The sequence below is a fragment of the Amphiprion ocellaris genome, chromosome 14, assembly GCF_022539595.1.
Source record: "Amphiprion ocellaris isolate individual 3 ecotype Okinawa chromosome 14, ASM2253959v1, whole genome shotgun sequence".
Taxonomy (NCBI): Eukaryota; Metazoa; Chordata; class Actinopteri; family Pomacentridae; genus Amphiprion; species Amphiprion ocellaris.
In genome coordinates, this window is record NC_072779.1 from 5,448,728 (window position 1) to 5,461,356 (window position 12,629).

A 12,629-nucleotide genomic window follows, 5' to 3' on the forward strand; every position below is an offset into this window, starting at 1 on the left:
GCCTTACTGCAGGCATACACACTTCCTAAAAAGTCAAATATGGTGTAAGATGTCTTCAAAAAAAAAACAAAAAAAAAAACGAATCAGTGTTTCTGTCATGTTTGCAAATTTGGTCATGAGAGAAATCTGACAAGAAAAAAATCATTATGTAAGAATATTGTCCGTGTCAACGTGAGTGCATGAGAGTTGTTGCCCAACCTGAACTCATTCAGTCCATCCACCATTCGGCTGTAAGCCAAGGCCCTCTGGCTGGCATCAGCTGACCGCCGACTCATCTTCATGGCCTTGAGAATGACACAACACACATGCACTTTTAGATATTTGGCATCGAAGCTGTCAAACTGAGGAATTTGTGAGGGAGCAGACGGGGAGGGGCAGAAAGTAAGATAGAGGGTAAAACCTGGAAGTCATCCAGAGCTCCCACAGTGCCATCAACAGACACCAGTAAACAGAATCGCAGATATACAAGGTATGATCATTGACCGGTCAATCTGACAGCAACTCTGCTCATTACAACAGCAAAGGGTATAAGGCTTACATTTCAGTTCTACTCATATGTCACTGCCCCAGTACACATATTTCACTGGCAGACTCCTCTCCATGTTGTCAGTCGAGAAGATGATTAAGAACATAAATACAGGCAAACTGCAATCCCCCATTTAAATAAAAACAATAAAACTAAACCTTCAACACCTTAAAAGATTTAGAAAAATAAAACCACACCATGTAGTTGGTCTACAATTGAAGTAAAACACATTATTTACCTGTTCGATGGCGCTCTTGAGTTTGTTCATGTGGCTTTCAAAGAGAGGGAAGTGGGAGAAAAAGAAATCTTGAAAGCGGCTGTTCTCCTCAGGGTTTGGGGACAGCATGAAGATGACCCCGATGGCGATCTTCTTCTTCCGAGTCACACCGAGGCTTGGACCCCCGCTCTCATCAGACATGTTGAAGCTCTCCTCCACCGACCTGACCAGGAAAAGGTTCACAGGGAAACAGCTTCAGAACAGAGACAGAATAAAGTGTGTAATTTGACATGCAAATCTTAATCCTAGTACTTCTGCCAACTAGGATCAATAAAGATTGATCATACTCCATATAAAACCTCACATAACTTTTTAGAACATTCTTAAGTGTCACCTATTCCAAGTGTATTTATTGTACTTTAGCAGCAGTTTAACAATAAATACTCAAACATCTTTACCTGTTTCAACAGTTAGGAGGAAAAACACTTTTAATCCCAGCATTTTTTATTTTTTTTTTTACTCTTGCAGCTGGTAAACAAGATGCTTTGGTGCTGCTGAACTAGACACGCCTGGAAGATTAGCACACTCAGAGGCTGACAGCTGCGTTTACAGTGACAGGCCAACACAGCATCCTGTCTAGTCACAGCAGTGTGTGTTTGTGCTTGCGAGCACAATTATTAGCACATAGCAGCAGTGTGTGTCATTTTCCCAGCTGCCTGCTGGATTCTGAGGAAGTCCTCGCAGGATAAACTTTACTAGAGCCAGACGGAGGCCCTGAAGAGGGAAGAAAGATTGAGGAGGGCGTGCATTAGTGATTGGGAGATAGTATGACTGTGGGGAAGGTGAGAAGAAAAGTTCATGAACCTTCTACATTTTTTCTCTCTCCACAAAACCTAATTTCATGCACTCTATGTGTGTGATTGCATTTGTGGTTCAGCTGCCAAAATAATTCACTAATTAAATATTTTGATATTCAGTCAATTGTTTAAGTCAAAGCAAAAAGCCAAACATGAAATGGTTCTGCTTTGTGTGTTGTATTTTTATCCTTACAAACAAAATATCTCTGGGTTGCTCAGTAATGATGATTTTGAGTCTTAGCAGACAGTGACTTTCACTATTTTCTGACATTTTACAGATTCACCAATAATAAATTAATGTTGAAAATTACTGTCACATTACATGACAATGAAAAATAATCACCAGATAAAGCCCTAGTGTATTTGTGCACTAGCTTGTTTGTGCAACAGAAGGCCTGTAAATGTTCTTTATATTTCTATTTGACCAAGTTTATTTTCTGTTGTTGCTTTTCATTGGTATGCAGTTTCGTTTGCATAAAACGGCTTTGCACAGGTGTTTTTGTTCACACACAACTGTCTCACCATCGGGGGAAGACACCGTTCTCCAGGCTTGTGGTTTGACTGCGGAGCCATCGGCGCTGGTAGCTGGATGCACAGCTGCTGGTCAAGGAGGAGCCGGGAGATGGGAAGGGAGTGATCAACAGGCTGCTCAGAGAAGCTAAAACGAGACGAATAAAGAGAACAGTTAGGCACATCAAGAGAGCAGGAATGAGGAGGAGGAGCACAGAAGGGAGTAGGGAACAGATGGAGGGAATGGTGGGTGACAGAACAGTAAAAGGACAAGAGTGAGTCAGACAACAAGTGCGTAGGGTTACACATTCTCAACCACACATCGTCCACACACAGAGCTAGACAGAAGAGAGGACAATAAGAGTTCTTAATGACACAAAGGAAAAAAACTCAACAAAGGGCACACGAATGCAGCACACAAACACACACCCCTCTTTCCCCTTTTCCCTAAATACGGCCTCTAATTAATAGATAAATTCAATATGAGAATATCAGCTAGCCTGCTAACAGTCACATGCTGCAATTGTTGGACAGCCTGGCTTTACACCAGGCTTGGCATGATAATGACAACCTACACACACACACACACACACTGAATACAAGCCCTGATCACAAGGTTATTTACAGCCCAGGCAGCAGGCGCTGATCAATGGTCACATGAACCATTTAGATGGTGTGTGATCTGGTGCGTGGAAGAGACAAAGAGAGGAAAGGTGACAAGAGACGAGGTGTATGAATGAGAATGTGAAAGAGAAAGCTGTGGTGGAGAGTTGTAGCAGAGGAGTGATGATAAACGAGGTAGACAAAAGGAGACTGTGTGTTACAGAGGGACTTGTATGTATTTGTGTGTATGTCAGAGTTAGATGAAAAGCTCTCCAGCCAAACCACATTGGGGAGGTGGAGAAAGTGAAGATGAGAGCACGCGGCTTAAATTAGAATTTCATTTACTAGTAGCAGGTTTTGAGAGCTGCTATATTTAATCCTCTGCATGTGATCCGTGCTCGAGCAGAAAGCACAATTCTTCTCGTACCAGTCATGCCAGTGGGACGTGGCGATGTTTGTAGAAGGGGGGCTGGGGTAGAGCCAGAGGCGGGGGGACAGAGGTCAGTTTCCACAGGACAAGGTTTTCCAGGCCCTAGAGGCTGTGTAAACACCCCAACACCCTCATCCATCCAGCATCATTTTCTCTGTCTGGCTGCAGGTCTGAATTCTATAAGCTTTTGAGAAGTGGCATGAGGATATTTTTTTTAGCCTTCTTCCCCTATATTTCTCACCCCAACCAGCCTCGAGAGGGAGTCATTTTAATGAATGGAAAACTGTATGCATGTGTGTCTGCATACCGCACTAGCTGACGTCTGACGTTACGGTGAGCGTATTGCGTCACTTCCTGTTGTAGCGCTGTGTTGTGTTCTGTGACTGTTGTAGCTTATCCACTCCATCTAATTTGATATTCATTAAATCTGTGTGTAGCGGTAATATTTGAATCGTAACTTACACTCGTTTTCTTCACGCACCCTCTCAGTACTTAATTCTAAGTTAATCTGTTATCTCTGTCCGCTAGCCTAGCACTTAGCAGTTAGCATGGCTTCTCCCTCTTCCTCTCCTTCTCTTTCCTGCTCAGTGTGTCACATGTTTAGTTACTCCTCTGCCTCCTTTAGTGATAACGATACCTGTAATAAATGCAGTCTGTTTGTAGCTTTGGAGGCGAGGCTCTCTGAATTGGAAGCGCGGCTCCGCACCATGGAAAACACCCCGCTAGCTGTTAGCCAGGCTCCCTTAGCCGGTGCGGACCGCAATAGCATAGCTGCTAGTGTAGCTTCTGCTAGCCGTCCCCTAGCAGCTCCCGAGCAGCCGGGAAGTCAGGGTAGCTGGGTGACAGTTCGTAGGAAACGTAGTCCTAAGTTCAAGCCCGCTGTCCCGGCACACCACAAACCGCTTCACGTTTCTAATCGTTTTTCCCCACTCAATGACACACCCGCTGAGAAACCAACTCTGATCATTGGCAGCTCCGTAGTCAGAAACGTGAAGCTAGCGACACCAGCGACCGTAGTAAAATGCCTCCCAGGAGCCAGAGCGGGCGACATAGAAGCAAATTTGAAACTGCTGGCTAAAGATAATCGTAAATACAGTAAGATTGTTATTCATGTCGGCGGTAATGACACCCGGTTACGCCAATCGGAGGTCACCAAAGTTAGTGTGGCATCGGTGTGTAACTTTGCCAAAACCATGTCGGACTCCGTAGTTTTCTCTGGACCCCTGCCTGATCTGACAAGCGATGACATGTTTAGCCGTATGGCATCGTTTCGCCGCTGGTCGTCTACGTGGTGTACTGCAAACGACGTTGGCTTTATAGACAATTGGAGCTCTTTCTGGGGAAAACCTGGTCTAATTAGGAGAGACGGCATCCATCCCACTTTGGCTGGTGCAGCTCTCATTTCTAGAAATATGGCTGATTTTATTAGAACTCCTAAAGCATGACAACCCAGAGTTCAGACCAGGATGCAGAGTTGTAGTCTTCCACACCTCTCTGCAGTTTCCTCTCAGCTGTCACCCTCCAGTAATTCAGTTAGCTTTATTGAGACTGTGTCTGTCCCCCGACCACCAAAATTCAATAAATTAAGCAAATCAAAAATAAACAAAAGACATAGTAACCATAAAAATCTAATTAAAATTAATACCACTATTTCAACTGAGCGAAGAAACAGGACAATTAAATGTGGTCTGTTAAATATTAGATCTCTCTCGTCTAAATCTCTGTTAGTAAATGATTTGATAACTGATAACCAGATTGATTTGTTCTGTTTGACTGAAACCTGGTTGCAGCAGGAAGAATATGTTAGTCTAAATGAATCAACTCCTACTAGTCATACTAACTGTCATGTTCCTCGAATCACAGGCAGAGGAGGAGGAGTGGCAGCAATTTACCTCTCTAGCTTAAAAATGAACCAGAGACCTAAACCTAGTTACAGTTCATTTGAAAATCTTACTCTCAGTCTCTCTCATCCAGATTTAAAAGCTCAGAAACCAGTTTTATTTGTTGTTGTATATCGTCCTCCTGCTCCTTACTCTGAGTTTTTATCTCAATTCTCAGACTTTTTATCTGATTTAGTGCTCAGCTCAGATAAAGTCATTATTGTGGGTGACTTCAACATTCATGTTGACGTGGACAGTGACAGCCTTACGACTGCTTTTAATTCAATATTAGACTCAATTGGGTTTTCTCAACATGTAAATAAACCAACTCATAGTTTTAATCATACCCTTGACCTCGTTCTGACTTATGGCATAGAAATCAAACAGTTAACAGTATTTCCCCGGAACCCTCTTCTTTCTGACCATTTTATGATAACATTTCAATTTACAACAATAGATTGTATAGGAGTTAAGAATAAATGTCATTACAGTAGATGTCTGTCTCACAATTCGGTGACTAAATTTAAGGAAATAATACCCTCTCTATTTAGTCCAGCACCACTTTCTGATATAATGGAAGGGAAATATTATAATTTTACCCCCACAGAAGTGGATTATATTGTTAATAATGCTGCAGCCTCACTGCGTACAACACTTGATAGTGTTGCACCTGTAAAAAAGAAAGTTCTATCTCAGAGAGGACCTGCTCCTTGGTATAATTCCCAGCTGCGGACTTTAAAGCAGGCATCCCGAAAGCTGGAAAGGAAGTGGTATTCCACTAATTTAGAGGAAGTTTATGTAGCTTGGAAAAATAGTCTAGTAATTTATAAAAAAGCTCTTCGTAATGCCAGGACAACATATTATTCATCTTTAATAGAGGAAAACAAGAACAACCCCAGGTTTCTTTTCAGCACTGTAGCCAGGCTGACAAAGAGTCAGAGCTCTGTTGAACCTTGTATTCCTTTAGCTTTGAGCAGTAACAACTTCATGAGCTTCTTTACAAATAAAATTATTACGATTAGAGAAAAAATTAATCTGGCCCTTCCTGCAAATGTCACAGATGTATCATCGAGTACAGATACTTTAGAATTGGCTGTAAGACCAGATGGATATTTAGAATTTTTCACCCCCATACATCTCTCTGGACTCATTTCAATAGTTTCTACATCCAAACCATCAACATGTCTTTTAGATCCTATCCCAACTAGACTGTTCAAGGAGGCTTTACCTTTAATTAATTCCTCAATGTTAGATCTGATTAATCTCTCTCTAGTAACAGGTTATGTACCACAGGCTTTTAAGGTTGCTGTAATCAAACCTTTACTTAAAAAGCCCACTCTAGATCCAGATGTTTTAGCCAACTATAGACCAATTTCCAACCTCCCATTTCTCTCCAAAATTCTGGAAAGAACAGTTGCAAATCAATTATGTGAACATTTACAAAGGAATAGCTTGTTTGAAGAGTTTCAGTCAGGCTTCAGAGTGCATCATAGCACAGAAACAGCTCTGGTGAAAGTTACTAATGACCTTCTCATAGCGTCAGATAATGGACTGGTCTCTATACTTATTTTATTGGACCTTAGTGCAGCATTCGATACAATCGACCACAAACTTTTATTACAGCGACTAGAACATTCTATTGGCATTAAAGGGACAGCACTGGACTGGTTTAAATCCTACTTATCAGACAGGTTCCAGTTTGTGCATGTCAACAATGACTCTTCTGAGCATACTAGGGTTAATCATGGAGTTCCTCAGGGTTCTGTCTTAGGACCAATACTGTTCACACTATACATGCTTCCCTTAGGCAACATTATTAGGAAGCACTGTATTAATTTCCATTGTTATGCTGACGACACTCAATTGTATTTATCTATGAAGCCAAATGAAACTAATCAGCTAGCTAGACTGCAAGATTGTCTTAAGGACATAAAGACCTGGATGACCTATAATTTCTTACTACTAAATTCAGACAAGACTGAAGTCATTGTATTTGGCCCCAAACATCTTAGAGAATTGCTTTCAAAGCATATAGTTACTCTGGATGACATTACATTGGCCTCCAGTACTACTGTGAGGAACCTCGGCGTTATCTTTGACCAGGACATGTCCTTTAACTCGCACATAAAACAAATCTGTAGGACTTCCTTTTTCCACCTGAGAAATATTGTGAAAATCAGGAACATCCTGTCTCAGAGTGATGCAGAAAAACTAGTCCATGCATTTGTTACTTCTAGGCTTGACTACTGTAATTCCTTATTATCACGTTGTCCCAATAGCTCTCTGAAATATCTACAGCTGATCCAAAACGCTGCAGCCAGAGTACTGACGGGAGTTAGCAAGAGAGATCATATTTCTCCTATATTGGATTCTCTTCATTGGCTTCCTGTTAAATCTAGAATAGAATTCAAAATCCTTCTTCTGACATATAAAGCTCTTAACAACCAATCTCCATCATATCTTAAAGACCTGATAGTACCATATTATCCTAGCAGAACTCTTCGCTCTCAAACTGCAGGCTTACTTGTTGTTCCTAGAATCTCTAAAAGTAGAATGGGAGGCAGAGCCTTCAGTTATCAGGCACCTCTCCTGTGGAACCAGCTCCCAGTTTGGGTTCGGGAGGCGGACACCCTCTCTATTTTTAAGACCAGGCTTAAAACCTTCCTTTTCGACAAAGCTTATAGTTAGGGCTGACTGGGGGACCCTGACGGGGTATGCTGGTGTTTTCATTTGCACAACTGACTTCCCCTCTTGACGTCCCTTTAGTTTGCCCCTAGTTATGCTGCTATAGGCCTAGGCTGCTGGGGAACCTCTCTTGATGCACTGAGCCCTTCTCTAACTACCTATGTATTTACTATATATACCATTATTGCATTACATTCACTCTGTTTCTTTCTGTGTCCTTTCTCCGAGTGTCCCTGGTCCCAGAGCTGGATGCTGGATGCTTCAGATGTGTGGCTGTGTTTTATGGTCCTTGTGTCCCACCCCCCCACCTCTCTATCTCTACCCCTCTATCTGTATCCCTCTATCTCTACCTCTCTACCTATACCCCTCTACTTCTATCCCTCTATCTCTACCTTTCTACCTCTTCTGTCCCTCTCAACCCGCCCGGCCAGCAGGCAGATGGGTCCCCCCACATTAGAGCCGGGTTCTGCTCGAGGTTTTTTTCCCTGTTAAAAGGGTGTTTTCCTTGCCACTGTCGCCTTTTGGCTTGCTCTGGGGGTCAGGCATATGGGTTCTGTAAAGCGTCTCGAGACAATTTGACTGTAATTGGCGCTATATAAATAAAATTGAATTGAATTGAATTAAAGCTGCAACTTAAGCTCAACCGGTTAAAGTTACCGGTGCTTTTGTAACCGTTAATGCACTTGACCTTGAACAGTGACGTTAAAGCAGGTCACCAACTTTGACACAGGAAGTGCCTGAGAAATAAAAATACACAGATTAGCTGCATCAGTTACATTTTGGGCAAAATGAGAGCCAGAGATCAAAGATGCAGTAAGGGTGGGAATCTATGATATCTTTGAGGTGAAGACGGTGGCACAAATGAAGGTGTAGTAATCTAATCATTTTCCAACATACTCTCAATGTTCTTTGTTCCTTGGCAAGAATAAATGTAAGTACAATTCAAAGCTCAGCTGTGTTGAGAGTGTAGGTCAATCCAGGCTTTGGCTCCTAGTCTCATTAACCTACCTGACCTGGCGATGCCGCTGTCCCTCTCGTCGTACAGACCTCGACCAGGCATGTCCATGGGGTGACTGTGGCCTGGAGGAAAAGAGGTGGTAGAAACAGAGTGGAGGGTTGAAGGGTAAAGATAGAAAGGATGAGGGGAGTAACAGAAAAAAAAGAACAAAAAACAACCATCAGCAAAATAGAGCACCAGGCACACTGAAGATGCTCCTATCGCCTCTAAGTCAAAGGCTTGTAGTTCTTTATACCACAACAGAGAAGCTAATGCTTTTGAATGCATTTTTAGCATTCATGTCCAAGCTATAGCAAAAAAATCTCAATAAGGGACTTGCAACCAGGTGACCAAGGAGATATGTAAGAAGAGATAAAGTCATAAATGTTTGACTTGTCTGTTTAATGCAGCTGTATTTAAAACAATTCTACAATAAAGGGCACCAAACCTAAGTGGACTAATGCCTACTGTTAAATTTGGCTGTTACTGACTGATTATCGTGCTGTTAGTGCACCCTTTGTTTGGAAACTCCAAAAACAGGAAGCAAGACAAACAGGGCAAAACGCACTACTGTTGTAACAAGCTGTTGCTCAACAGCTCACTCACTGTCACTATCAGCAACAGCTGCTACGGCTTTGATACGTCTTTCTACAACAGATCCCATAGCTTGGGTGTCACGGAGCCCCTTTGTGTGTGTTATCAAATGTCCTTCTTGTCAACACTTTGGAATAAAATAATAAAAATGTCAATGCTTCCCACAGCAGAGAGGTGTAAAAACCACAAACGCAGCATTTGAATGGACAGTTGAAAGCACATGATGATTAATAAGCAAAGCACCTGAGTGTTTCTGTGTGTGCTTTTGTGTGTGCGTGGGAGTGTTCCCATGGCACGCTGAGCTTTATGACCATTCCAACATTTCATAACTGACAGAGCTACTAAGCATGCCAACGTAATCATGTCCTAAGCATGACAGTTGGTAGGGAGCACGGTGCAAGGAAAACTCACCAGTTTTCTACAGCAAGGACAGAGGTTTTACTACTCCTGCGAAAGAGGGAGGCAGGGGTAACTACTGCTATTTGTGGTAAAGGAGCTCTCTGATCAGGTCTGTAAAGATTTAGGCTCTTTAGAAGTTTAGATTCTTGTCCATGTTGCAGTAGCATCAGGGAGGCATCCGATTAGCTCCCAAATCATTTACAGCATGACAGCAACCTCACACACATCGATATTATGAAAAATAAAATCTCCAGCATCCCGACTAACAATGAATCCTGTAGCAGATGGCATGGCCCCCACATATCCTTTATCTTAGCACCACTGAGTCAGTTAGGAATTACACAGAGGGGTCAAAGCCACCAAAATTCTCCAAGTATGAGAATTTGTGCACCAAATTTAGGTTATTCTCTTTTTACTGCAGGTGATATGAAGTCAGTTGATGTATACAACTATTTCTGGCATTATTGTTACAAGCACCCTTATTTTTAGCAACTTAAACCTTCACACAGCACTGTACAATACAATATAACAAACCGTACCAATCTGAGCTGAATATGCTACATTATTAAACTGTTTGATTTCGACCTGCTGTTGTAGATCGCCCGTAAAAGCAAGTGGAAGTAATGTGTATTTGTTTATAATACTCTATATGGTAGCTATCTGGTCTGTCAGTAAAAGCACAAATAGGGAAACTGGCATACAGGTCCAATCCTATTTTTCTTGCTCAAAAACACCACGTTGATCAAGGAGCTCACTGGAAGAAAATCCAGTCTATTACTTTACATTAATGATACAAGGTTTCTTCAAGTGCTATATTACAGGTAGGAATGCAACTGCTGATCCTAAGGACTTTAGTAAGAGGCAACTGGACTACTATTTGTGGTTCTTGAAGATGTTTCACCTCTCATCCAAGATGCAAAATAAGAAAAACTAAGAAATGAAGAGGCCTCCTGAATGAGAGAAATAAAAAGAGAAGTCCAGTGGCCTTGCAATTGTTTGCATCATCCTACGCTGTCAGGAACATAAAGCCCAGTATTTGGTTTGTGTCACAGTCATTGTCAGTGGTAAATAGTGGAGATTTTCCCACTGTTGGGACCTTACTATCCAAAAGACTTACGAAGTAGAATTGTGGCTAAAATATTACTGGTGTAAATACCTGAACAAGCCGAGACAAGTTCCACAGAGAAAGATGATTTTTTTTTTCCTTTCCTTTAACAAATACTTCTGAAGTGCCACTGAACAAGGCATTTAACCATTAGCTGCTCCAGTAGAAGTAACTGTATGGATGTGAGAGAGGATGTCCCTTTACAAGAACATGCATGCTCGTACATTATCCTTTGTTAAAAGGTTTATAAGGCAAAAAAGAAAAACTTAAAAATACAACAATCCACTGCACACAAAGCCTAAAAGCATTGCCCATTGCCTATAACAAGCACTGAAGTTAGTCAAAAGATGTGAGAGAACACCAAGAGAAAAAGAAAATGCAAAAATCACGACTAATGCTACAGCCACCGACACCAGTGAACACCCATGCATTTCTACATGCCTTATACACCTGTGGGCCTGGGTCAGATGCTACTAACAGACATATTTATGATTTCTTTATGGCTGACAGAGGAAGTAGTCTTATTTCAGACAGCCAATGGCAAAACAAAGGAAAAAAGAAGTCTGAAGCCATACATAATCCTTCTATTATTTACACAATGATAGTTTATAATGTCGACGTCAACTGCACAATTTAAAAGAGCCGGAATTCGTAATTAAAAGACACATGGGGCCTATGCTGGAACAGGGCAGATAACTGCATTTTTATTCGGGGCCACCTCCATTTGAATCCTGCCCAAATGAAGTTTTAAAAGAAGGCATTATCTTGTTTTTGAAGAATATCATACTTATGTCTGACGGAAACCACATCAAAGAACTGTTTCTGTATCTGACCCAGGTTTTTAGATATGCTGTGCTCATTGCATGCTATGACTACTACTACCACTTCTAGTGCAAGAATCATCACACAGGCATGCAGCCACTGAGAGTCATGTCCTGTACAACCACCACTACTCCGGCTACAGCCTACACACACGCATGCAACTGGCACACTGCAACCATGGCCAGTTTTAAGCGCCAACCTGAAAAGAAAGACGCGCTCTTGATGAGGCGCAGAGGGCCCTGTTCAGAGAAGGCCCGTCGAGGGCTGCAGAGTTGGGAAAATCCTGCGCAGCACAAACAAAAACATGGAAAAGAAGAAAAGGAGGAAGAGGGAAAAAAAGACAACAAAAACATGAACCATGATTAGTGAATGAACAAGGAGGAAAGGTAGCTGCCTTCAGTTGTCCGACCATCTTGTTAGTTAAAGGAGATTTTTAGTCTGAAATGAAATAATGACCATCAACTGTAGGTCGGTCAGTCAGTCGGACAAACAAGAAAGGTGGTATCACTCACTGAAGACATGGCTAAACAATAAAAGTTATTTATACGTTTTTAGCTCTACTGTGTGCAATTTTGTGCGTTTCTGTGACACAATGAAACTGCATAAAGGACAGAATTTGCCAACGGTTCTTTATATTATCGTCTTTGCAGCATTTCATACTCTGTCTGAATTGAAGAAAACTGCCACCGCAGTTTGACCAAAAGTAACAAGTACAGTCATTATGATATTCACAAAAGCAACAAATGCATCACCACAGATACATACTGCTGTGTGTTTGATGAGATAGTTGATTTTACGCCTTTAAGGGCAGTTTGAAAGTTGTCCAACTGTTGGTGAGTTTAGTGCCGGGAAGCGGTAAAAGGAGAACTGTTGGCAGAGTCTGTCCAGCATGGTTTGTATTCACACAGGAATTTTAAATAGTCTTGAAGTGCGAAGCAACATCTGCTACATCTTCCCATTTCAACTAAGTACTTCAACTGTGTAATAAACTAAACAAAAGGCAA

At 41.8% G+C, this 12,629-nt stretch overlaps 1 protein-coding gene across 1 annotated transcript in view; it reads right to left on the reverse strand.

Annotated features, from left to right (window-relative positions):
* The window catches only part of fnip1 (folliculin interacting protein 1), a 53,084-nt gene that overhangs the window by 14,208 nt on the left and 26,247 nt on the right, over window positions 1-12,629 (reverse strand). Inside the window, exon 11 of the mRNA XM_023275743.3 lies at window positions 199-284. Within this exon, the coding sequence (XP_023131511.1) occupies window positions 199-284 (86 nt within the window). The remainder of the gene's footprint in view (window positions 1-198; window positions 285-12,629) is intronic.